The 24,879-nt window shown below is 53.7% G+C and overlaps 3 protein-coding genes across 5 annotated transcripts in view; 2 read left to right on the top strand and 1 right to left on the bottom strand.

Moving 5' to 3' along the window:
* SPINT2 (serine peptidase inhibitor, Kunitz type 2) overlaps positions 1–7,127 on the top strand; it is a 28,262-nt gene extending 21,135 nt beyond the window's left edge. Inside the window, exons 3-7 of the mRNA XM_049620885.1 lie at positions 2,596–2,655; positions 3,949–4,002; positions 4,547–4,708; positions 5,023–5,061; positions 6,445–7,127. Coding sequence (XP_049476842.1) covers positions 2,596–2,655; positions 3,949–4,002; positions 4,547–4,708; positions 5,023–5,061; positions 6,445–6,611 — 482 coding nt within the window. The 3' untranslated portion in view covers positions 6,612–7,127. The remainder of the gene's footprint in view (positions 1–2,595; positions 2,656–3,948; positions 4,003–4,546; positions 4,709–5,022; positions 5,062–6,444) is intronic.
* Positions 7,128–16,050: 8,923 nt separating this feature from the next.
* On the top strand, positions 16,051–16,893 carry CE2H19orf33 (chromosome E2 C19orf33 homolog). The gene is made up of 4 exons (XM_049620886.1): positions 16,051–16,131; positions 16,250–16,362; positions 16,505–16,579; positions 16,708–16,893. Exons 1-4 carry the CDS (start codon positions 16,110–16,112, stop codon positions 16,816–16,818), a joined length of 321 nt encoding a protein of 106 aa, XP_049476843.1. The 5' UTR covers positions 16,051–16,109; the 3' UTR covers positions 16,819–16,893.
* Positions 16,894–16,983: 90 nt separating this feature from the next.
* YIF1B (Yip1 interacting factor homolog B, membrane trafficking protein) lies at positions 16,984–24,715 on the bottom strand. Of its 3 annotated transcripts, none has more exons than XM_049620883.1 (8): positions 24,610–24,715; positions 20,328–20,566; positions 20,141–20,245; positions 19,879–19,957; positions 19,687–19,744; positions 18,434–18,589; positions 18,259–18,352; positions 16,984–17,368 (listed from the first exon to the last, which is right to left on the bottom strand). In XM_049620883.1, the coding sequence occupies exons 1-8, from the start codon at positions 24,650–24,652 to the stop codon at positions 17,213–17,215; spliced, it is 930 nt and encodes a 309-aa protein (XP_049476840.1). In that variant the 5' UTR covers positions 24,653–24,715; the 3' UTR covers positions 16,984–17,212. The 3 variants fall into 3 exon arrangements, with proteins under 3 accessions (XP_049476840.1, XP_049476839.1, XP_049476838.1); XM_049620882.1 differs by having other exon boundaries at positions 24,601–24,713; XM_049620881.1 differs by lacking the exon at positions 24,610–24,715 and adding an exon at positions 21,036–21,544.
* Positions 24,716–24,879: the final 164 nt, after the last annotated feature.

The following is a 24,879-nucleotide window of genomic DNA, read 5'->3' as shown; positions in this document are numbered from 1 at the left end:
CCAGGCCTGGCATAGGAGAGTCCTCCAGGGCCACTCAGACAGGTTGCCCTCCTTGCTCCCTGGGCATTTGGGTTATTTTTACCTCTGGGGCAAATGCCTTGAGGAGCTTACCCAGCCAGCCAAGTTGTGAGTCAGATTAAAAGCAGAACAGACTTTCTGGAATCTGTCCTTCTCCCAGCCCTTACCTGGGAGGGACTCAGTGGAGTCAAGAGAATGTTGACTTTGAGAGCCTCATAGTTTAAATAAGAACCTAAAGCCCCACAGCAGAGGGTACTGGCTCCGAACTGAGCCGTGAGGGCCTCCTTGAGGGCTGTGGCAGTGAGACATTGGTCCTCTGGGGTTTGATCCCTTCCAAGTGCTCTAGAGACCTGAGGATTTGGCTGGCCGATAAAATGTCATCGGCGATCTCCCTAACGTTGTTACGTGACTTTTCTCATCCTTTCTTGATGGCACGGCATCACTGCTCAGGCCCTGGATCAGGATTCTGTGAGGACGCACCGGTGCCCTCAGTACTCCCACGTGCCGCCAGCCTGTGCGCCTTGGGCCAGAGGCAGGTCCTGCATCCTTGTTGGGTTTCATGTCTCCTCACTCACTGGCTATAATCTCTCTTGGCTTTGAGAGACATTCAGAAGTCAGATACGCTTATTAAAGTTGTGTATAAAGAGGGGGAAACAACAGTGGCCTTGGCTGTGGCCTGAGGTTCAAAACATCGTGCTTGAGCACACAAGTCCACAGTGACCGAGTGCCTCCAGGAACCGTTTATTGATCTTTGTGTGCCGCTGCCCAGCAGACACTCAACAAGTATTTGGATGGCTGAGAGCTGGGTATTGCTTTTGGATCATACAGGCTAGTCCCTCACCTTTTGGGAGCAACTGGCAACCTTACCAGATGGTGACTGAGGAGAATACCATTTATTATATTTTTTTGTGGTCAGCTGTGACCGGTATGGGAACAGGAATTAAAGGGAAATATTTTTGCTGCCTTTTCTGTCAAGAGTTGACTGTCGCAATTGTACCTGCCTGTTCTAGTTTCTCTTTACTTTTTCAGGAAAACAGTTGGAAGTTTTAAGAACACAGGCAGTGAACAGTGGGCACTCAGGATGTTGCCATGAGGGGTCATGGGTGGTTGTGTTTGCTGGAGAAGGCAGACAGCTGTCTCCCTAGAGGTGGGCCGGAGTCTGAGGGCCCAGAAAGCTCATTTGTTGGCACCTGAGTGTGGCTCCACTGCATGTGTTGTTGAAGCACTCTCTCGTGAGTCTTTCATTGAGTCTCGTGAGGAGAGCTGGAGCAGCCAGGGCAACTAGTCACGGGGTCTTTTGCCAGCATATTCTCTCCCAGGCGGCTAACCTCTATGGGAAGCCGAATGAGAATGTCAGCTTATTAATTTATAATGAGAACCAGAACTACCCTGGGGACCAGACACTTGGGTCTCTGTGCCTGCTGCACCTGTAGTCCATGTAGGCGAGCCTCTCAGGCCGATTCCCAGGAGGTTGCTTGATGTGGACAGAGGCAGAACAAGGGGAGCTGGTTTGTGATGTGAATGTTCAATGGCATCAGGTTAGGCCGGCCCCGCGCCTCCGCACAAGGTCTGCAGGGACCAGCGGGGAGGCAGAGGAGCCAGGTTCTGTCCCTCCTGGACCCTGCCCACACTTCCTTGTACTTCCTTAGCGGGCTAGCCTCTCCACCCCTCCCCCCATAACTTGGTGTGTATGTGTGAGATAAAACATACGTACCATAACATTTACCGTTACAACCATTTTTAAAAATTTTTTTTAAAGTTTATTTATTTTTGAGAGAGAGAGAGAGAGAGAGAGAGAGAGAGCATACAAGGCAGGGAGGGGCACAGAGAGAGGGAGACACAGAATCTGAAGCAGGCTCCAGGCTCTGTGCTGACAGCTCACAGCCTGATGTGGGGATCAAATCCATAAACCATGAGATCATGACCTGAGCCGATGTTGGATGCTTAACCAACTGAGCCACCCAGGAACCCCCCGTTATAACCATTTTTTAAATGTACAGTGGCATTAAATACATTTCACACTGTCTCACTTTTTTTTTTAACTTTTTTTTTTTAATATTCATTTTTGAAAGGCGGGGGCGAGGGGGCAGAGAGAACAGGAGACACATCAAAGCAGGCTGTAGGCTCTGAGCTGTTAGCACAGAGCCTGACACGGGGCTCGAACCCACAGACCGCGAGATCACGACCTGAGCCGAAGTCGGATACCCAACCAACTGAGCCACTCTGGCGCCCCTATGTACTCACTTTTTTAATTCATTAGGTGAGTTAATGCAGTTAAACAGATTATTTGGTCTCGGAGGCCATTCTGTCTTTTTAGAAGTCACTTCATACATCTTTGCTCTGATTCCCAGGGAGTTGATCTTAAAGTTTCACCCACAAGGGCAGTCTTGGTTCCTTATTTCCAAAGTTCTAGCAGGCTTGTGGTCCAGCATGTACATCAAAGGGCCCACATAAAGGAGAAACGGGAGTCACTGTGAGAGGTGCATGGGACCATGGCTGCTCAGGGACTCTCTTTGTTTTGTTTCACCAGGCAGTCTTGAGGTGCACTTTCTCACCATGTTGTTTGTTCCCTTGTAGAGAACACCATCGACGATCTGGCCACCAGCAGGAATGGAGCAGATTCCTCTGTCCCAAGTGGTAGGTTCTTAAAACAACCGAGGATATGATGAGGACTCTCTGGACCATGAGGACATTTGTAATTTGGGAGCAGTACAAGGGCTTCCGCCTCCTGGTCTGTTTATCCAGAATTGGCAAACAGGGCTTCTGCCTGGGCTGCCAGCTTTTGGCTCCTTTCTGGCATCCTTATGCTGGAAGTTCACATTGTCCAACGGGCAAGAGGGCCACGGGGTTCTACATTGCTTCTGGGTTGGCCTCTGCTTCTTCCTACAGGACAAGGGACTGTGGATGTTGCTGTTGCCTACAGCTCAGGCCCCTTCCTTCTCTCTGAGCTGGCCTCTGCCTGCTGTGCTGCCTTCACTGCCCCACCACCTCTCCTTCCCTGATCTGTCTCCTTTGTTCTCTGTCCTCCTTGCTGTCTCCCTCCTGTGCTGAGTCCTCTGTCTTCTGCCATCCCCGCCTCCATTCCCACTGCAGTCCTTGATCCTGAGCTTTGTGTTAGCTTGCTTTGTAGCGCTGACAGCAGCTGCCCCATTCCTCCTTTATGCTTAAAGGACTCTGCATGTATCGGGAGCCTGGGGTGAGTGGTCCAGATGCACTGGCAAGTCCAACCCAGCTTTCTTGAAGGCCAGTTCCCAGGCAATGGGCTCTGCTGGGCAAGACTTGCTGTGGAGGGAGGGAATCTGTGCCCCCCGCCCGCCCCATTTGAGGACAGCTCCCGGGGCCAGTAGCTATGCACTGATTGCAGCCTTGGCTTTGGCCCTCTGGTTCTGACATCGGTGCTCACGTGTGAGTGAGCATTTATTAGTTCACTGGTTGGCTGGCTTGTTAGAGTCCCTCTCCAGTTTTGCTAAGCCAGGAATCCTGTGACTGTCCCAGCCATTGCTTTGTCTGGGTTCACTGTTTATTTACAGGAAGGTCTCCAAGGTCATCCAGAATCTCAGGCACTGGCTTGATAACTCTGGTTTCCATCCTATTTCAGAAGAAAATATCCCAGGAGAAGGAGGGGCCTCCCTATGTCAGAGAATGAATGAACAAGACCATCTTCCTCATCGCCCCACAAATTGTGGCTGGGATTAGTTTCCATAGTAACCCTGAGGCATAAGGCAGGCCTCTCCATCCAGCATTCATTCCAGTGTGTGTTGTAGAGCCCGTTAGGAGTGGGAGGTGACAGACCTGACCGTGGAGGGGGCTCCATTCCTGCTGGGTGCCAGCGTGTCATGCTCCCTCAGTGGGCCCTGTAGACTCAGCCCCAGCCAGGCTATGTGTCCTATGTCCAGCCCAGCCTCCCTGATCTGGATGTTTGTGTTTTAGTTCCCAGAAGGCAGGATTCTGATGACCTCGCCAGTGACATTTTCAACTACGAAGGTATAACTTTTAAAAAATATTTATGGGGAAAAAACATGTTTTCTTACTTCGTTGGGAATTGAGACACACTTGAGTATTTCCACTACAGAAGTTGTAGAGCAGAGCTTCCTGACCTTTTCCAGGTGGTAGAACCCACAAGGATGCCCCAGGCCTGCAGGAAGTGGATGCGCCACAGCATGTAGGCGGGAGCTTGACTTTAGAGAGGCGATATGGCGTGAGGCTCTGCCTCTCACCACCTGCATGGCTGTGGGCAGATCACTGTAGCTCTGCCTCTGAGTCCCCTACGACAGATCTCTTTGAGACCAAGAACAGTGCCCGACTTAGAGTGATCTCTATAGCAACAGAGTCCGGCTGTAAAGAGAAAGATATCTGAAAACATGGAGGAGTGTCAGTTGGGCCAGACTGGCCATGTCTGTAATTTATAAGTTCCTTTAGCAGAGAGTTGTTTCTCTGTTGGCAGCAGTGTGACTGCTCTGGAGCATTCCAGCTTTGTTTCACGTCTGGGCCCTGCTAATCTGTACTCCTTGGATTGTGTCGCTCTCAGAATACTGCACTGCCAAAGCAGTCACTGGGCCTTGCCGTGCGTCCTTCCCACGCTGGTACTTTGATGTGGAGAAGAACTCTTGTGACAACTTCATCTACGGAGGGTGCCGGGGCAATAAAAACAGCTATCTCTCCAAGGAGGAGTGCATGCACCACTGCTTTGGTGAGCCCGGCTGATTCCTAAAGCCAAGAAACGGTGGGTGGATGAGGCCACTGGTCCATTTCCCCATCCCTAAAAGGAAGGCCTTGGAAATGCTGTCCGTTGGACTCTGCCATTCTCTGGCGCACTTGTGGGGAACAGGTGGGCTTTGGGCCTGGCTGTTGCACAGACATGTCCTAAGCCCCCACCAGGGTGGCAAGGCCCTCAAAAGAGCTGGAAGAAACCCCTCAGAAAGAGCCTCCTGGGCGCACCTAGTTGCTGGCAGCTCTGGTGGGGAGGGCTGTGAGCTGACCTGAGGGTTGTGTATTCTCTTCTAGGCAAGCAGTTGTATCCTGTCCTGCCCCATGGCACTAAAGGTAAGAAGCCTCTGGCCCTCCTCCACCTGCTTTCCCTGACCAAGCTCAGCTGTATTTTTGCAGGCTCTTGTTGTCCTCACATGTAATCCTTCACTGTAAACACCTTTTTTGGTTGAGAGTCATGTTTCTGCACAAGAATGGTCAGGCAGCTTGGAACATATGGTGGATGTTTGTCCCACTATGCAGTGTAATAAATGGGGGCTGAAGGGAGGCGGTCTCTGCCCAAGCAGCCCCAGGGTGACTGGAGGACAAGTGCTACTATTATTGTAAGACTTGTGGGGTCTGCTGCACATGGGCCTGAGACTGGCTCCAGGTTTGGAGGGAACTTTGCCGCTGTGGGGTGTACTGAGCTGGTCACTGGTGACAGGAAGCCGCAGAGCCCTTGCTGTGTGTGGGCAGAGCGAGGTAGGGCCAATGCTATTGTCCCCAAGCAGTCTGGTCTGACAAGACACCTGGCCTCCTCTCACTTTTGTTTCTGATTGTGAGCTTGAGTCACGGATGGTGGTGTCTGCGCAAAGGACCTGCTACACTGGTTTGACCTCTTTCCACCTATTTCCCTGTTAAGGAGCCCTGACCTGGCCTGCATGTCTGCTCTGTTTTAGAGGAGGAGCGAAGCTAGAATCTGGTTTGCCAGGCGCGGGGGTGCAGAAAACAGCCCGGGTTTGGAAGGTTGGGGGTAGAGAAAGAATTGCCCCTGTCAGCTCTGTAGCCAGAAGGGGAGAGGGAGCCAGGGAGCTGTCACAGAAGGCCACATTCTTTAGGTGGGGCCCCACCTGAAAGAAAGCATCTTCGATGACCAGTGAGACTGCAGTGGAGCAACCACTGTTAAATTTACCTGGGCAATTAGCACGAGGGTCCCCTCCCGGCCCCGCTCCGAATACGCCCTTGCCTCCACCCTTACTTCATTCCATAGGCAACCAACCACCCCAGCCACCTGCAGGGCCACATCTTTCTCCAGCTGGTCAGTGTGCCGTGTGAACACAAAACCTTGGGGTTTTATGTTCACACACTTGCCAGAGGTGTGTGCTTTTTACATCATGGTACACAGTTTTTGGCTTGGGACTCCTGTATGGGTTGCCCTGAGAGGTGGTAGGAAAATACAGAGTTGAAGTGGGGTTTCCTTGTTCAGAGAGAACACAAATACCCACTCTGTGTGCACATAGCACGACGCTTCCTTTTTTCAGTAACCTGCTTCTCCAGACACTAGAGATTCCTTGAGGACTCCCCTGGCGGGCAGTGCCAGTTGTCCACACTCTCCCAGGTGGGAGTCACAGGGGGTCTGGCAGAAGGGCTGCCAGTCCTTACCCTTCGTGAGCTGTGTGCTGCCCTGCTCTGGCTGTGGTCCTTCTCCTGCCGGTTCTGAGGCCTTTTTCTCCTCCCCAGTGGTGGTCCTGGTGGGGCTGTTTGTGATGGTCCTGATTGTCCTGCTGGGGGCCTCCGTGGTCTGCCTGATCCGGGTGGCACGGAGGAACCAGGAGCGCACCCTCCGCACCGTCTGGAGCTCTGGGGACGACAAGGAGCAGCTGGTGAAGAACACCTACATCCTGTGAATGCCCTGCCAGCAAGAAGCCGCCCTTCCTCGGGTCTCCCTGTTGATGAAGAGAACCTGGGAAGGGAGGGGAGACAAGTGCAGAATGTGTGTGTGCTTTTTAAAGTAGAGTGATTGGTTTGTATTTGTGCGATCATTAGGGCTTTGGGTCTCTTTATTTCTCCAGAAGGTAAGAGGGCTGCTTCCTGGTCTCCCGGCTGGGTCTGCTTCGAAAACCCTCTCAGAGGTGGGTTCTGTCTCATGTTGCAAGTGGTCTGGCCCCAAACCAGAGTCGGCTGTTCTTCAGTTTAGTTCTTTGCCCCAGGTATTAGTTTTCTTTGCTTACCTTGAATCCTGTAGTGTCTTTTCTCATCACAGAAGTAATGTTTTAATAGTTTTCTTTGTTTTTTGATTTGTGTGTGTGTGTGTGTGTGTGTGTGTTTTAAGTAAGCAGTAACAAATTTTTTTTTATTAGGCTTCTGAAAGGAAGAGAATAAAATGTACAAGCTTAATAAAAAGGGCCTTCCCTTAAATTTCAGCAAGTGTTTTTTTTTCTTTATGGGACTGCTGATTTAAACTCTACCAAAATTAACACAGAATACTATGTAAGATGTCCCATTCTAGAAATGAACTCCTTAAAAAAAAAAATCTCATCTTTCAGATCTTTCTGAATGAAATGCATCTTACATTGCAACTGTATGGCTATAAAATTTGACCAAACAGGGGCACCTGGGTGGCCCAGTCAGCTAAGCGTCTGACTTTGGCTCAGGTCATGATCTTATGGTTTGTGGGTTTGAGCCCTGCCTCAGGCTCTGTACTGACAGAGCCTGGAGCCTGCTTGGGATTCTGTGTCTCCCTCTCTCTCTGCTCCTCCCCTGCTCACACTCACTTTCTCTCAAAAATAAAATAAACATTTTTTAAAAATTTAAAAATTTGATCAAACACTTAGCCTTACCACCTGTGGTAATCTCTGATATTTCCTTATTCTGTTTCACTTTTTAAGGAGTGCCTGAGTGGCTCAGTTGGTTGAGCATCTGACTCCTGATTTCAGCTCAGGTCTTGATCTCAGGGTTGTGAGCCCAAGCCCTGCATTGGGCTCCATCCTGGGGGTGAAGCCTACTTAAAAAAATAAAATAAAATTCTAGCCATACCCTACTGAATTGATTTGTTTTTAATAATTATTTTTTTAAGTGTATTTATCTGTTTTGAGAGAGAGAGAGAGAGAGAGAGAGAACACGTGAGAGGGAGAGAAAGAGAATCCCAAGCAGGCTCTGCACTGTCAGAACAGAGCCCGATGTGGGGCTTGAACCCACAAACCGTGAGATCATGACCTGAGTCAAAGTCAAGAGCCAGATGCTTAACCGACTGAGCACCCCAGTGCCCCAATTTTTATTTTTTTATTTTTTAAATAATGAGCCATTATGAACTGTAATCCACACCTTGAGGGTACAGGAGGGTGGGAGTGAGGATGCATCCTATCCAGAGGAAGACAGACCTTCCTGAGATTGGAGTGGTTTTGACTCCAGTCACTTTGGCATCCATGGTTTTCATCTTTTCCTGTAGCTCTGCAACCTTCCTCAGGTGTCCCACGTGCCCCTGCAATGAAATGAAGACAGGGTACTGCCTGGCTGAATTTGGCTTCCAGACTTGGCCCCAGTTGTGCCTACCTGTGAGTGTTCCCTTCCTGTCTCTAGACTCTGGAAGCCCTTCCTTCCTCCCCATCTTCCAAACATATAGTCCTGAGCATGGAGCAGCATCAGGGCGACCCATGGGGTCAGGCAGGCGGTCTGGGGCTTCTACCTGTGGAGGTGACTCAAGGAGGTAAGGTGGGCCTCAGTCCGGGACTGGATAGAGGTGACAGTTTTGGAAGTTGCTTTGGTCCCCTTCCCTTCACCCTTCCTAAAAATCCCCTCAGGCTAAAAAGTTCACATTCTGTGCATTAGGGTAAAGACTTGCATCCCGTTGGGCTTAGAAATGTATTTAGAGGCAAGTTGGGCAAAAGCCTGCCTCATTTGTGGAAGACCTTGCTTGTTGGTTCTGGCCTCTCCCTGCCAAGCATTCTAGGCAGCTTGGCAGTCTAGCCTCGGAGATGATGGTGAGCAGCTGAAACCTGCCTGCCATGTCCCAGATAAATTGGGACCCAGCTCTGGGAGAGCCTGTGGTCCAGGCAAAGAGGACCTTGAAACTGGGAAGAGACTCCCCGCCCACCGTTCCAGGTGTGCAGCAGCGAGTAGGCCGCTCAACTCCTCTGAACCTCCAGCTTCCTCACCTGTGCTGTGGGTGGGTGTGAGGGCCACATGAAATCACGGGTATTAGGTTGCCCAAAGTAAGTGCTCAGCAGGGGCGCCTCCTTCAGGGGGCTGGTGTCCACCTCTGCCTCCTCAGTAGCCAGCAGCTCTCCCCTGCACCCCCCTGCCACCCCATGAGCCACCCTCAAACCCACTCATGGCTTCCGGTGTGGGACCCTGAGTCCAATGATGCCTCTGGCTGAGCAGGGGACCTTTCCACCTACATAAGCAAGAGTTGTCTCTCCTTCATAACTGAGTCACGTGAAAGAAAAGAGTCGTTTTTGGATTTTAAAAGAAACTGTTGGGAGTCACTTTAAAGTAATTCTTCTGCAGTAGGAAGATCATCAAGTGAATTCTCTTTAACACCATCAAGACCAGTTGAGCTTTTGTAGGTTTTTCATACAGTGTACTCTTTATGTTTCTGACACAGAAGTTGTCACTCTGACTCACTCGTGCGGAAATGTGTCCCATGCGTCTCGTGATTTGGGACGCCGCCACGGCCCCACTTGCTCCCGGCTGATTGACTACATTGGACCTCTGGACCCCTCTTGGTCTGCCCATGGTGTCTCACTATCGCACTATTCCCGTGTGGTCAGTCAACTCCTGCTGGGCCACTGTGGCCCTTGAAACTAAACTGTGCCTGTTTTCGACTCTCTGGACCATTTACAGGCTAACAGTATTGGCTAACAATGTTTGTTGGAAAGGCTGCCCAGCAGTGGGCCAGTAGCCAAGGCATTCAGTGGTCATTTCACAGCCTTTGTCATCCTTGGGCTCCTGGTATCACTAAGAGGTGGAATGGATTTTTAAAAAATCAACTCAACAAAGACCTGTCACTGTCTCCTCCTGGTATATACACTTTAGTAAGGCCATTTGTTCACTGACTGTAGCTGTCCCTAGAATGGGACCATTATTTCTAGGCCATCTCCTGGGTAAAGACCGAGTCAAAGGGGCTGGGAGCTACATAAACGATTTTGAAAATTTGGGATTCTTTCCTCCTCACTGCTGCATATGGTGCATCTTTCCCCCCTAATGTCAAGCCCTCCTGATTGGTGCATCCTCTGGGGGGTTGGGGGGGTGGGGTGGGCAGGCCGACCACAAGGGGCTTCAGAGATTGGAGTTAACGTTGAAGAGTCTGCTTGGATTCTCCCTGGGATGACTGGTCGTGCATCGTGAAGACTGGGACCACTTGGTGGTTGAGTGCCCTGCATGCCGAATCTCCCTGCAGCGGTCCATGTCGTTGCTGTGACTTTGTAAACATGCTACTAGTTCATTCTCAGGTGACCTTTACAAACAAAAGGTCTAAGGTGTGAGTAGGTGATAGAAGAGGGGACGCTATCCCTACTGGGACATGGGGCGCCTGGGGGGCTCAGTCAGTTAAGCGTCCGACTTCAGCTCAGGTCACGATCTCAGCTCATGGCTTCAGTCCCTGTGTCAGGCTCTGCGATGACCGCTCAGAGCCGGGAGCCTGCTTCTGATTCTGTCTCCTCCCTCTGCTCCTCCCCAGCTCGTGCTCTGTCTCTGTCCCTCTTTCACAAAAATAAACATTGAGAAGCAAATTTATACCTACTGGACAGGAAACCCTCAGGGACAGGACACCTTAGACCCTGATGGTAGGAGCTGCAACCAGTGCTCCGTCCTGGAGGTCCAACACCACAGCCTGCCAGTCACCTGGCCTGCTGAACCCTGCACCTGGCAGTGTGGCCTGTCCTGGGTGATTCTGCTGTGCCCGGTGCCATCAGCAGCAGCTCCTGAATGTGATCCCCACCCTGCACGTTTACAAACACACGGACCTGCACAGACTCGTTCCACTCTGGCTGATAACAAAATCACACACTTCAGATGCCCAGGGAGCCGTGGCTTATGCCGTACATAGTGATTGAGGCGACAGTACTCCGTGGCACTGCCCATGTGCTGGTGTCCAAGTCAGGTTTAACCAATCCTGAACCAGAATCAGTGCCCTGTGCTCCAGTAATCCGTGTGTTGACATGTGGGAAAGAACGAGCCATAATGTCTCCCCATTGGGCACAAGGGTTGCTTTTGGGCCTTGTAATTGGTAATGACGCCAAAGAACCGAGGTCAGTCTGAAGTCCCTTGGGTGGATCCTAATGGATGATAAGATTAGTGTTGGACTCCATCCTGACGTAGGCCCTGCTGATTCACAGCTGGAGGCTCGACGACAGGCCGGCCTCCTATCAACAGGACTCACCGCTGCTTGGAGTCTTGTTGAGATTGCTTTAAATGCTGCGTGAGAGAAACAGTGATTCGGTCTCGGGTTCTGTTAGATGATTAATCAGGGTGGCATACTCGTGTGAAAATTCACCAGGAGCCAGGAGGGGTGGCTTGTCAGGAGAGGTGTGTCTCATGCGGCTACAAGGCTTCCTGGGCGTGCCAAGCATATGTGACCCTGCCAGCTGGTTACCTGGGCCACTTCTCAGGGTTCGGTTTGCAGGGAGTGCCTTTCAGGATGAGGTAATGGCTCCCTCTAGGACAAAGAGCAGGCTTGCTTGCTGCTTCCTGTGAAGCAGAAGGTTCCCCAAGCTCTGCTCTTGTAATGCAACCCATTGCCCCCATCGGGCAAAGGAACCCGACACAAGCTGATGCTTTAAGCTGCTTGCCATAATAAAGCCTTTTGTCACTGACCCAGGAATCTCAAGGCTTCTGCCAGCATTTTGGAAACAGTTACAGGCTGACTTACTAGCTTGCAAATAGAGTGACATCAAATCCCAGACACAACAGTCAGCTGAGTGGTGGCCAAGCCTGGCTTTCCCTGGCCGGGCTGTCAGCCCCTTGGCACATCCCAAAGGGTGGCCCATCAAGATGTTCTGATCATTAGTTTTCCAGAATGTACAGGGCCAGTGCAGCACTTCTGTGGGAAAGTAAACAGTCTCTACATACTGTGTGCTTAAAGTCCTCCATCTCCTGGGATGTGGTTAAGTTCAAAGAAAATATTCCAGAACAGGGATTATGATGTTTATAGCACCAGGACTCTGTTCATGTCAACTTCAGGAAAGAGATGGAAGCGGACCTTGCACAGCAGTTACTTTTCCAATGAGCAAGGTCAGTCCTCAGATGAGGAGCACAGGACCCCCACGGAGGACTGTATCCCAGCAGCCCACCCCCCTTGGCTTCCCTGGCCACTAAAGTTGGCATCCAGCAACCTCTTCATAAATTGCAGTGATTAAACAAAAGCTTTAAGGGCCTCCGTGACTCTCCAAAGAATGTCAGCTGGAGAAATGTTAGAGGAAGGGTAAGCTGATTTAGTAGTGAATGACCATATTGCGGGACAGTTGGGGACACAAGTCCCTTTTTCCTACAAAGAAGGGGTTGCTTACACCCTCAGAACCAAGTCATTTTAGGCAGAAATAATGTGGAAACACAGGAGGGCAGAGCTGTTAAGAGATCAGGGGCAGGCAGGGCCAGGGGAGACATAAGCTACCGTGTCCGCACCTGTTAGCATGGTACACAAATACTGAATGGAGGGATTATTTTCTCAGAAGCAGGACAATCTTTAGCCCTCACCTGTTTCTCATCAGGCATTTGTGTTCACCTTCCAGGCTTTAATCTGGTGTCCATTTGTCAATCTTCTGGGTTAAAGCAAGGGAGTAAGTGTATATTCACTGCCACCAATAGGGAGTAGTGACAGGATCCCGCATCTGTTTTCCCTCTCTTTCTTCCAGGAAAGTCCCCAGGTTTTACCTCGGTACATGGCTACCCAGCTAGGAGCTGGGAGATCATCATAGTCTCCCCTGCAGCTAGACGTGACCATGTGTCTGACCTGGCAAGAGGGACATGTGCTATTTCCGAGTGAGGTCCTTAAAGGAGTTGGTGGGCCCTCCATTTGCCCTTTCCCTTCCCAACAACCCAGTGATGGAAGCCAGCTTCCCTGTATGTCCAAGGGCATCCCTGGAAGGATACAGGACAGAGGAAGGAGCCTGGGTCCCTGAGTGATTCTGTGGGAGAGAAAAGTGAAGCTATCTTGTTAACGCTTTCTGTTCTTTTCCACACCCTAACTACAATACAGTTAGTACAATACAGCCAGGAGTGAACAGAGGGGAACTTGGAGGATCAGGCCGTGCCCTTCCCCAGAGCCACTCACCCTCCCCACAATCTTAGCAAAGTAGTAAAAAGCCAGCCACTTCATCTTGTGTCTGGAAGGCCTCCCACTACTGCTCTGCAACCTACTAGCTCAGTGTCATTGGGTGTAAAACCATCTTTCTGAGGTTCAACTGCCTCATATAGAACATGGGATCCTACTGCCAGTTTAATGAGTAATCTTGGGAGATTGTGTTTGTGAATAATACAAACTACCGTTTATTGAGCATCTACTTACCTTGTGCCAGGCAAAACCATCACTTTCCGAGGGAAGTCTTCCACCGTACAGAGGGCAAAACAGGCAGAGTGGTTGACTTAATTGTCCACAGAGCAAGAAGAGAGAGAGTGAGGACTCACCTGTGAGCAGACTGACCTCCACAACCCACGCTCATAGCCACTCTGCCTGCTGTAACCTGCCATCGCATTAGTAGAGTGCCTGGCATCAGGTAACCTCGCTAATTCACCAAATGACAGCACGCACCCTTTCTGGGTGCTGAGCAAAGCAGACAAGGTCTCCAACCCACGTGGAATTTACGTTTTGCTTGGAGAAACATTTTTTTCTCATATCCTGCATCTAGTTGTGGGCAAAGCCACAATCATGATTCACCACCTCTTCTCACTCAGAGTAAAGATCAAAGATCTTTGATGTACAAGTCCCCCCACTGTCCATCCCTCCTGACCTACATTTCCCCCTCCATTCTCACTGCCATTCTGAACTCCTTGCAGCTCTTCATCACACAGGTACATTCCTGCCTCAGGACCTTTGCACTTACCATTCCTGCTGCCTACAACACTTCGTGTGCTTGCATTTGCTTACCTCCTTATCCAGATCTTTACTCAAAGATTTCAGTAAAGCTTTCCCTGTTAACTCTTATCTGAAATCCAGCCTCTTCCCAACAGACCATATAGTTATTACCTAGCCCCCTTTTTAGCAGCATTTTTCTTCTTAGCACATATTACTTTTTAAAACGTAGCTTTATTGAGGTGTGAGTTACATAAAACTCACCCATTTCAAATGTGCACCTCAGTGGTTTTTAATAATTTTATCAAGTGGTGCAATTATCACCATCAGTCAGTTTTAGAATGTGTTTTCATCCCCACCCCAATAAGATCTCTCATGCTCAAAGTCGGTCCCGTTCTCCACGCAGCTAGCTCCCAGCAATGGCTAACCTGCTGTCTCAATAGCCCTTCTCGGAACACTTCCCATGAGTGACATCCTACAATACGTAGTCTCTTGTGTCTGGCACCTCTCACCTCGCATGTTTTTGAGGTTCACGTGTGATGCAGTATATGTCAGTTCATTCCTTTTTATGGCTGAGTAACATCCCAGTATAGATACATTTTATGTCCATTTACCAGCTGATGGGACATCTTAGTTTCCATTTGTTTCTAACATTCTGTACATTTTACGGGGCGCCTGGGTGGCTCAGTCGGTTGGGCGTCCGACTTTGGCTCAGGTTATGATCTCACTGCTTGTGAGTTCGAGCCTCGTGTCAGGCTCTGTGCTGACAGCTCGGGGCCTGGAGCCTGCTTCGGATTCTGTGTCTCCCTCTCTCTGTCCCTCCCCTGCTCACACTCTGTTCTCTCAAAAAAAAAAAAAAAAAAAAAAAAAAAAAAAAAAAATTAACATTCTGTACATTTTACTGTGTTTCCCCCACTGGAATGTCAATTCCATGAGGCTGGAATTTTTGTTTTTGTTACCTCTGTATCCCCAGCACTTGGACTGCGCCAGGCACATAGTAGGTACTCAACAAATACACGATGAAGGAACTGAGAATAAGGATAACTCCAGATAGAAGTAAGCAAGGACTATGCTGACCATCAAGCAGGGGAAAGAGGTTAAAGGGACGGGCAACGTGGAGCCGGCAGTCAGAGCAGGCCCCCCTGAGGAACCCACTCCGGAGCAGAGGCCGCAGTGCACAAGGCTGATCACCCCCCGTTCATCATCATCCCCAGGCCTCAGTCATCACTGCCACCTGGATGCCAGCCCTGCCTGCCTGCTCCCGCAGGTATGGCAGCCCAGCTCCTGGTGGCAGGGCTGGGCCAGGGAGGGACCCGCAAGGACACTTAGCCTCACAGCAATGGGAGCAGATGGCTCAGGTCTCCCAGCTTCGCCCTCGGACCGACTGGCCAGGCCCGGCGCGAGGAGGGCAGACTGGATTCGGGGGCTGTCCCTTCCCCTGAGCGTTCACCAGGTGAGCCACAGGAACCAGGCAGAGCCTTGGCCGTGAGCCACACTGTCTGGGTGTGAATCCCACTTCTAGCCCATCCGTACTACATTGCCGTTCATCATCTTACTTCAATGTTTGGTCCCTCAGTTTTCTCATCTGTAAAACGGGGATAATAACAATACCCACCTTTTCATTGAACAAACCAAAACATTATTTTACAAGCACTTACTCTGTGCCAGGCACAGTCGTAGGAAACTACTCTTTTTGATCCTTACTACAACCCCATATGGTAGCTGCCGTTTACAGATGAGGAAACCGAGGCACAGGGAGGCAAAGCAACTTTCCTGAGCTCACACCACTACTAAGTGGTACAGTGGGGCTTCGAATCCAGCAGGCTCATTCCAAGTTCATGCTCTTCACCCCTTTGGACACTGCTGCTCACAGAGCCATCCAGGGGTTGTTGAAAGTGACTTCAGAGTGTGAAACCTTTGGAACGGTGCCTGGCATGTGGTAAGTACACAGGGAGTGTTAGCATGATGACGGGACATAGGGCATGGGGAGGCACCCTCCCTCTCGTTCCTTCAAAAGCAGGCATCTGCTTTTGGAAAAAAGGCTTCCCTCTTGAGGGAAGCAGATGACGGTTCTAGCCCCCTCCCCAGAAGTCTACAGCTAGCTGCTCATACACTGCCCTCCCGAACCCATCCACACAGTTCCCCCTCACTTGCCAAGTCCACCAGGTGGGGTGGAAATACAACAATTAACTGAGGAAATCCCCATTTCCCACAGAGGGAAAGTTGGGTGGTCCCGGGGAGGGGCTGTGAGTCAAGGCTAAGGACTCTGAACAAGGCTGGGTGGGGCTCCGCAGAAGTCCTTGGGCAGGCAGCTCCCATGCTCCTCCCCACACCCCTCCCTCTGCCCTCCTGGCACTACAAAGGCCCTCCTGGCGCTCCCCACATACCTTCTCTCACCATGGAGTTCGACCTGGCTGCAGGTGCGCTCCTGGGAGGTGGGGAGTTTGAGGGGCAGGGGGCCGGGTGGAAACCCAGAAACCTCCTCCAAGGGCGCATCTCCTTCGCCCGGACCAGCCCACCCGACTTCTCTCTCCACAGCCCTGGACTCCACCTCCAAGAAGCCACAGGGGACAGCCCAGGTGGGAGACCACAAACACAGCACCCCCAAAGTTCAGGGCCCGTCAGAGGCCGGGGCGGCAGATAAACCGAAGGTAAGTCACCTCAGGACCAGGCACGCGCCTCCCGGTGTGAAGGTGGGGTGTTGCCTTTGAACCCAGGGTCCCGCGAGCGTTGGGGCTTCCAACCTGGGGGCGGGGTAAGGGGTCCTGGCCTCACTGTCCTGCCTCCAACTAGCATGGCCACGGTCACCGCAGCTCCTCAGACTCCAGCAGCAGCAGCAGCTCCGGCGACTCGGACGTGGAAGCAAAGGTAAGAGGCTTTCCCACTCCCACCGGCATTCCAGGTGAGGGCAGAGTCCCGGCCCACATGCCGGGCGATCGTTCCACCGGTGGAACCGTCTCTCTCCTCTCCCATCCCCACCGCCCTCGGCCCCACAGCCTCACGCTGCCGCGTCGGACAAGCACAAAAGCACAGCCGGCAAGGTCAAGAAGCCCAAGGTGAAAAAGCAGAAGAAGAAAGAAAAGGCGAAGAAAGAGGTTCCTCACTGACCGACCTGGGCGGGGGTCTCATTAAACCTTTTCTCGGCCGGACGGCCGCCTTCCGGTCTCGAGGTGCTGTGGTGTGTCGGCCCCGCCCCGCCCGCCCGTCCCCCTGCCCCGGCCTGGCCTGCCCCCTGCCGGGCAGCCGCGCGCGCCGCCAAGGAGAGGCCGCCCACGCCGTGCCCATCACGGTTTATTGTTTCCTGAACAGCGGCCGCACTGCCGGGCGGCCTGTGCAGCTGGAGATCTCAGCACCTCGGCGAGGGGAGGGGGCGGGGTCTCGGGAGGGGGGCAGCGCCGGTGCCAGGGCGGGGGGCGGGGCCCCCGGGGGCGACGGGCAGAGGGGAGGCGGGCGCAGCCGGCCGCCCGGAGCAGCAGCTGGAGGCGGGGGGCCGGGTCGCCCTCACCGCACCAGGTGGAAGGTGAGCCAGTACATGAGCAGGGGCTGCGCCGCCGCCACGGCCATGGTCAGATACATGCGCAGCTGGTTCCTGGCCCCGCGCACCGGGACTCCCTCGGCCGCTGCCTCCGCCAGGATCTTCAGCCGCAGCGTCCGGATCTGGGGCGGGAGGGGGGATCACCCTGAGTCGTCGCCAGGGCGGGGCGCCTGGGTGTACTTCCAAGCCCTGCCTCTCTTCCTCCACGGGGGTGGCTGGGCTCAAGTTTCAGCTCATGGGGAGCCCGGGTTCCCCCCAAACCTCCAAACAGATGGCGAGGACTTCCTCCTACCCAAGCCTTGTGAGAAAACGTGAGGGTTCCAAACTCCAACGGCAGGAGAGTCCCCTGAGTGAGATGGGGACTTCGTGGGGCACACCCTGCCTGAAGAGGTGGCTGGGCTCAGCCACGGCTGCTGCCACGGGCTTATGTTGGCCCGAGGACAATTTTTCAACACAAGCCAGGATGATTTAAAAAAGAAAAAACAAAAAACAAAAAACGTTTAAATAATGACACCTAAGTCAAAGTTTATCTGAGGGTCAGACTTGGCCAGTGTTTGCCCTCTGCTCCTCACATATGCTCACACTGCATCCTCCCAGTACCCTGAGATGCAATCATTCCCCTTTTTACAAAAGGGGAAACAAGGTTAAAGAGGGGAAGTGATTTGCCTGGGACCCAGAGAAGCTACTGCCAGGGGTACTGAAACTTTTTTCATCCTAACAGACGTTCTGGCAGGAAAGCCCACCATGTAAGGAGTGTGGAGTGAGGGCAAGAGCCCACTTTAACAGCCCAGCGGGGCTCCTTCTCTTCCTTCAGGCCCAGCTTGGACACCCCCTCTTCCAGGAAGCTCTCCTGACTCCCAGGCTGGGGTAGCCACTCCAAGGCTGCTCAGTGCAGCAATGTGCCTCTTGTATCAATTCCCAACCTGACATCCTCTGCTTGGATGCCTCCAGGGGACCCCAACTCTGAGGGCTTGTGCCCTCAAGCCTCATCCTCCCCTGAACCCCAGCTCACCATGAACACAAAGATAGACACGCAGCACCAGCCCAGCACCAGGTAGTAGCCAATCTTCCCAAAGAGCAGGCCCATAAGGACCCCGCCAATCATCCTGGGAGGAGAGGGGAAGGCTGGTCTGAGGGAGAGGACTCAGGGCTGGGGCTGGCAGGGGGGAAGGGGAAGGGGTACTTACCCAACATATTTGTAGCCCAAGAAGGCCACCAGATCGATAGTGGTGAGGTCGGTGTTGACAGTGACCAGGTAGAGACTGAGCAGGATGGCCAGCACCTCCAATGTCAGCCAGGCCAGCGCAGAGCTCGCCTGCAGCCCCAGGAGGTCTGGGGAGAACCTGCCGGCACCAAGCTCTGTCACTTGGCTGACCGGCTCCCACCCTCCCAGAGGATCCACCTGCAGACAGCCTGTGTTGGGTGGGTCTAGAGACTCAACAGTGACCAAGATGGATCTGGACCCTGCCCGCACGGAAATGTCATTCCAGGGAAGGCTGACCTGTCCTCAGTGACAGCCCAGAGAAGCGAGGGCTGGGATGAGGGAAGCACAGGGCAGGGGAGTTGCTGGACCCAGCTGAAAGTATCAGAGAAGACTTCCCAGAGGAGAGGATACCTGAGCTGAGGCCTGAAGGAATAAGGAGCTGACTGGGGAAGGACCATGGTCTCTGCCATATCCCCAGTGCCTCAACAATTAATGGATTCTAATGACAATTGTTTTTGATGCCACAAAAGAAATGAACTGGGGCCCATGAGCAAGAGGTGGGGGCTTGGCCCAGGCTGGGGGATGGAAAGGCTTCCCCGAGTAAGTGCCATCAGAGTGGAGACGTTGCAAGTGAGCAGGTGCTGAGCAGGTGACGCAGGAAAGTAACATACTCCTGAGTCAAGGCCCCGGAGAGGCAGCACCAGGCCCTCTGGAGGATGGAAAGAGGCCCAGAGTGGCACAGCAGAACGAGGAGGGGCAGAGCGAGGCTGTGTGGAGGCCGTGGAGTGCCAGACTAAGGGGCCAGGGCTTGATCTGGGGAGGGGAGAGCTACGGGCAGCTTCTGAGCAGGGTGGGACTTGGCCAGGCCCACATCCCAACAACACCTTTAGCCGTTGCAGAGGGGATGTGGGCAGGGCAAGCTGGTGAGGAGGCAGTGAGGACAAGCGTGATCTGGTGATGGAGGCTAAGAAGGAGGATGGAGTTAGAGTCGCCCACTACAGGTGTGGTGATAGGCTACACATGGGTGGAAAGCGAGGGAGGAGGGCAGGGTGACACTGAGGGTGTCACTAAGGGCCCTGTGCCAGGCTGGCTCTGAGGGCGACACCAAGGGCCCTGCGCCAGGCTGACTGGGAGCACGGTGGGGCTGCCCTGAGAGAGGAGATCCAAGACACCTTCCTGACTGCCCCTCAGCCCCCCAGCCCTCACCCCGCTCTGCCTACTCCAGGCCTCCCTTACCTATCCTGGGTCCCCAGCGCCAGGCCAGCCACCAAGACATAGGTGATGAAAGCCATAGCTGTGGGAGGCAGACACACAGACACGGGTCAGAGGAAGACGGACCATCCTGGGCCACTAGGCACCTAAACCTCTGCCCTAGACGTGCCCACCCAGAGGGAGGAGGGTGCCGGGCGGTGACGGGGAGGGTGAAACCTGGAATGTAGAGGTCAGGAGCATTGACGTCAAAGCGGGGGGCGACTGGTGTGTCCTGCTGGTACTGTACTTCCCAGTCCTGTGGGGAGAGTGGGGGGAGCAGCAGGACCCCCAGAGCTGGGCTCCTGCCGCATGGCGCAAACCCACCCAGCCTGCCCCTCCCTCACGCCGGCCCGGCCTCTGACTCACCCTCTACCCTCCACCCCCACCCGGAGGCCCTCCCTCCTCAGACCGTGTTCCCGTCGGTGGAGGCAGTGCTGACCTGGTGCAGGTAGGGGAAGAAGAGCAGGCCTAGCTTCTTGCCCACGTACATGGTGTCCACGGCAAAGTAATACTTGAGCTTGGTGACGGGGATGAAGCGGTCAATCTGGGGGGAGGGAGAGCCCAAGCCTGAAGCCCCGGCCTCACGGCCCCCGCCTTCCCCCGACGCCCACCAGCCCAGAACTCACGTTCTTATCCACCAGCTCCTTGCCCTGTGCGGCCAGGCTGCTCCCGTAGGCCATGGCCATGTTGGACACAGGATCGGCCAGGAAGGCCTCCTGGGGCGATGCAGAGGCTGGCGCGTAGCCCAGGCCTCCAGGTGCCCGCTGGGCCCCATAGCCCCGGCTCTGGGCCGAACTTGTGTCATCGAAAAGCTGGTGGGGGTCAGCCATGCCCGGCTGGGACACCGGGATCCTCCGCTTTGACGCTGCAGGAGAAGAGGAATGGGGAGCCTCACTCATTCTGCAGGTGCTCTCCTCTCGCGGCAGTGAGGCGCTGGTTTTGGTGTCAGATGGGCCACCCAGTCAAGCGCAGGCAGGCTCTGTCTGCCCGTCATGTGTCCATCCAAATAACAGTGACGATACGTTGATGGCTACTAGGTACTTGGCCTACTGTGTACCAAGCCTTTTACAAACAAGGTCTCTGTGTCTCCCTTCATTCCCTCCTTCACTTGTTCGCTCCAGCCACACGGCCTTCAATGTTCACCGGAAACACCAGGCCCGCTCCCACCTCACGGCCTCTGCTCCGGCCGTTCCTCTGCCTGGATGCTTCCCCCCTCCCCTCCGCCAGGTCTTGGCTCTGTGGTGCCTTCCCACCCGACCATCCTGTCTACAACCGCATGTCCCTTGGCAGCAGGGACATCCCCTGCCGCCCACCCCCTTCCCCGCTTCACTTACATCGAGAACTCGGTGCCGGCTGACATATTAGCTGTTTTATTTTGTTCACTGTCTCCCCACTAAAATGTGTGCCTCCAAGGGGCGGAGCTTCGTCTTGTTCATGCATGAACCCCTCGCCCCTAACACGGGGCTAGGGCAGGTGCCTGACAAAACCCTGCGAGGTAAGAGGCTATCTCCACGTCACAGATGTGGTAACCGAGGCTCAGACAGGGGAAGTGACTTGTGCAAAGGGCCACACTGAGTGAGTGACAGAGCAAGAGTCTAGCCCAGGCGGGCCTGATAGCTAGGGCAATAACTGAACCACGCACCAGCACTCAGCACATACCAGGCTGTGTGCTCAGCACTGCGGATGAACTCATTCAGTCCTCACGGCAGCCCCACTTTGTGCCAGTGCTATCACTGTCCCCATTTGACAGACAGGAAAAGCGAGCCCCAGAGAAGTTCAGGCCCTTGCCCAAAGTCACTCAGACAGTATGAAGCAGAGCCGGGTGTCAGGTCTGGAAAAAGTCCCTCTGGCTTCCTGTGGGGAACAGACTGGGGTGGGAGGCAGGAAGAGGGGAGGAGGGAGAGGTATGGGAGCAGGGTGGGAATCGGGATGGAGGGGTGGGACAGTGATGGGGAGGGGGATGGGCTGCTTCTGGCCAGATTCTGGAGGGGGTAGGGATGGGGCCTGCTGGAGGTGGGCTTAGTTAGGGTAGGGTAAAGAAGAGGGAAGAGAAGGGGAACATGGAGAGGGCAGATTTGAACCCAGCACTCTGGCTCTGGGGCCCCAGCTCCTCAACCGCAAGCAATGCCACCACAGCAGATACTTACGGAGCTCCTCCTATGTGCCAGGCGCCCTTGTGGGCACAGGGGAAGGGTAAGAGGGTTACAATGGGATGGGGGAGAGGAATCAAATAATCTGTGTCCTGGCTTTGCACCTCAGTTCTCTCTTCTGTAGAACAGAGTCAATGGCCCAAGGCCAAGGGACACTTATAGACTCCTCAGCTCCTGGCCTGGCACATAAAAAGTGTCAATTCCTGTCACCTGTTATGGATCACTAGTCCCTCAACTCTTCCTCTCAGTTATCTGCAGCCTGAAAACAGACCCAGGTGTGCTCAATCCCACAGCAAGCGGCACTGGCCTGGCCCCTTATCCCCAAGGCCCACTCTCCTTTCCCCTCTCCCACTTCTGAAAGTTTTGGTGCAAGCCCTTCTTCCCTCCCCATCACTCCCCAAGCCCTTGATATTTGGGGTTCTGGCCCCACTAGCCTCCTAAACACCCCTCTGCACTGCCGGGCCAAGACTGTTAGCCACTGTCACCCGACCCAGGCCCTCGGAAGCATTCGATGCCACTATCCCAAATGCCAATCTCCAACTCTCTGCCCCCTTGGTTTCTGAGACACTGTACCTAAGTCCTTCTCTTTCCTGAGCCCCACAAACACCTCCTGAGCACCCCTATGTCTTAGGCTCCGCTGCAGGCATGGTGGATATAGCAATGATCAAAAAGACAAAAACTCCTGGGGCACCTGGGTAGCACAGTCGGATAAGCGTCCGACTCTTGGTTTTGGCTCAGGTCATGACCTCACAGTTCACGGGTTTGGGTCCCACTCTGGACTCTGTGCTGACAGCGCAGAGCCTGCTAGGGATTCTTTCTCTCTCTGCCCCTCCCCCACTGTCTCTCAAAATAAATAAACTTAAAAAAATTAATTAAAACGACAAGAACTCCTGCATTTGCGGAGCTGACGGTCTCGGGATGGGTCCCTCTCCAGCCTTGGCTTATTTTCAGCTCTCTGAAACATGGGGCCACATTTTCCACCCTTCTGGCTTTGCCTCTCACCTAGAGCAATCTCACCCACCCACGTGTGCCTTGGGCCCTGGGCTCTGTCTCCAGTTGCCACCTCTCTCCTGGCTCCACATCCATGTGTGGCCAGTTCCGGACCACGCCCTCTGGCTGCCCCTGGGGCCTCACGTCAGTGTCCAAGCCCCTGACTCCCCTTCTTTCTGACATCCAACCGACTAGTTGCTGGTTCTCGCCCACTGTGGCTCGGTGCTTATCCTCCCTTTTCAGACCTTGTCATCTTGAGCCTGACTTCGATGTCCTCCTACCAGGTCCCCCTGCCTATTCTTGCCCCACCAACCTTCTCTCCGTCAGCAGCCAGATTTTAAACGCAAAAGAATATTTCATGTCCGCTGCCGAAGATCAGTCCCCACTGTGCTGAGAATAAAAGCCACATGCATGACCCAGCTACGCCAACCACCCTGGTTTGCTACCTCTCCTGGGGCTCACAGTGCCCAGTCGCACTGGCCTCTCGGGCCCTGACTCTGCCAAGCTCCTGGCCCACACAGACTTTTGAACATGCACGGCTATCCCTTTGGAACATCTCCCCACGATTAACACCTGCCAAAACAGCACTCAGGCCTCAGCTCAAGTGTTTCTTTTGCAGAGACCTTCCTCACTCCTCAGTATAAAGCACCAGCCTCACCTTGTTCTCATAATATCCAGCGTTCTTTTTTCCCTTCTGAGCATTTACCACATTTGCTAACTATATATACATTTGTCCACTTGTTTACTGGGTACAAGCTTCCAACGCTTTTCCTTCCCACCACAAATCCCCTTCTCCGGTCGAATTCCTCACAAGACATACCTCTTTCAGGAGGCATCACTGACACGCCCAGCCTGGGTCACACGCCTTACGTGGACTACCACAATCCCTCCATCCCAGCCCTGACCCCTCTGCCTGTGCTTCCCCCATCAGGTTACCATCACTCTAAACTGCCGCTGTCTTCTGCTTTCTACTGGTAGTGCATGAGGACAGGAACCAAGGCTGTCTGGGCACTGCTGTGGCCTCAGCAACACCCACCACAGGGCCAGCCAGGCACCTTATTATTATGGTTGAAGAAAGGAATGAGCACATGGTGCCTCTTGAACCCCCAGATTTTCTTGCTGACTTACTTGTTCCGAGTTTAGTGTCTGCCTCGCCACTAAACTCTGAGTTGTAAGTTAACAAGGACTAGTGCTATGCTAGTTACTACCAGGTACCCAAATTCCAGCAAAGGGCCTGGCACAAGGGGAGCTGCGGCAGGACATGCTGAAAGAATAAATGAGATGTACGCACAGTCACGGAGATGAAGAAGAACTTAAAGAGAGATACAAATTAAGAAAAACGAGAAGAGGGGGTGAACAGTCCAAGATATATAGGTTCAAATCTTATGTGAGAAGTAAACATGGCCCTCTGAGCTCACGAAGGGCTTGAACGCTGTCCTACGGAGCGTGGGCGACAGCCGGAGGCCACGGAAGGGTGGGGAGAAGGCAGCTCGCTAACTGCAAATGAATGAAAGTCGTCTTTTCCTGCACACCACACATTATCCCGCCCAAAGTTTTCTTCCAAAGGAATTTCCTAAAGAAAAGAAGAATCCACCCCAACGCGCCCCCTACCCGGACCTGGCATCTTAGCGCTGTGCACACCCTGAAGCTCTAGATCCCTGACCCCGTGACCTCCGACCTGCAGCGACCTCGCCAACTGCCGCGGCAGCCCCGCCACGCCCCCCGCCAGCCCGCCCGATCTCCTCGACCGGCCACGTACGCCACTTACGCTGCCGGGGCGTCCCCGCCGCCGCCAAGCCTGCCGGGTGCATCCTTTACCGCCGCAGCCGCTGCCGCCGCCGCCACCGCCCCAGCCGCTGTTCGAAATGTGCCCGCCCGGCTCCCGTAGCCACGCCCCAGCGACGGCGCGACAGCCAATAGGCATAACGATCGCATAGAGGCCACGCCCCTCGCGGAGGCCTGGACCAGTTGGCAGCGGGCAAGAGGCGGGGAGCGGAGACCCGTGGTGTAAGGCGAGAGTCAGCACTAAGGCGGATAG

This window comes from Panthera uncia (assembly GCF_023721935.1).
Source record: "Panthera uncia isolate 11264 chromosome E2 unlocalized genomic scaffold, Puncia_PCG_1.0 HiC_scaffold_19, whole genome shotgun sequence".
Taxonomy (NCBI): Eukaryota; Metazoa; Chordata; class Mammalia; order Carnivora; family Felidae; genus Panthera; species Panthera uncia.
Note: the sequence above shows the minus strand (reverse complement) of the source record. Positions and strands in the feature narration are given on the sequence as shown.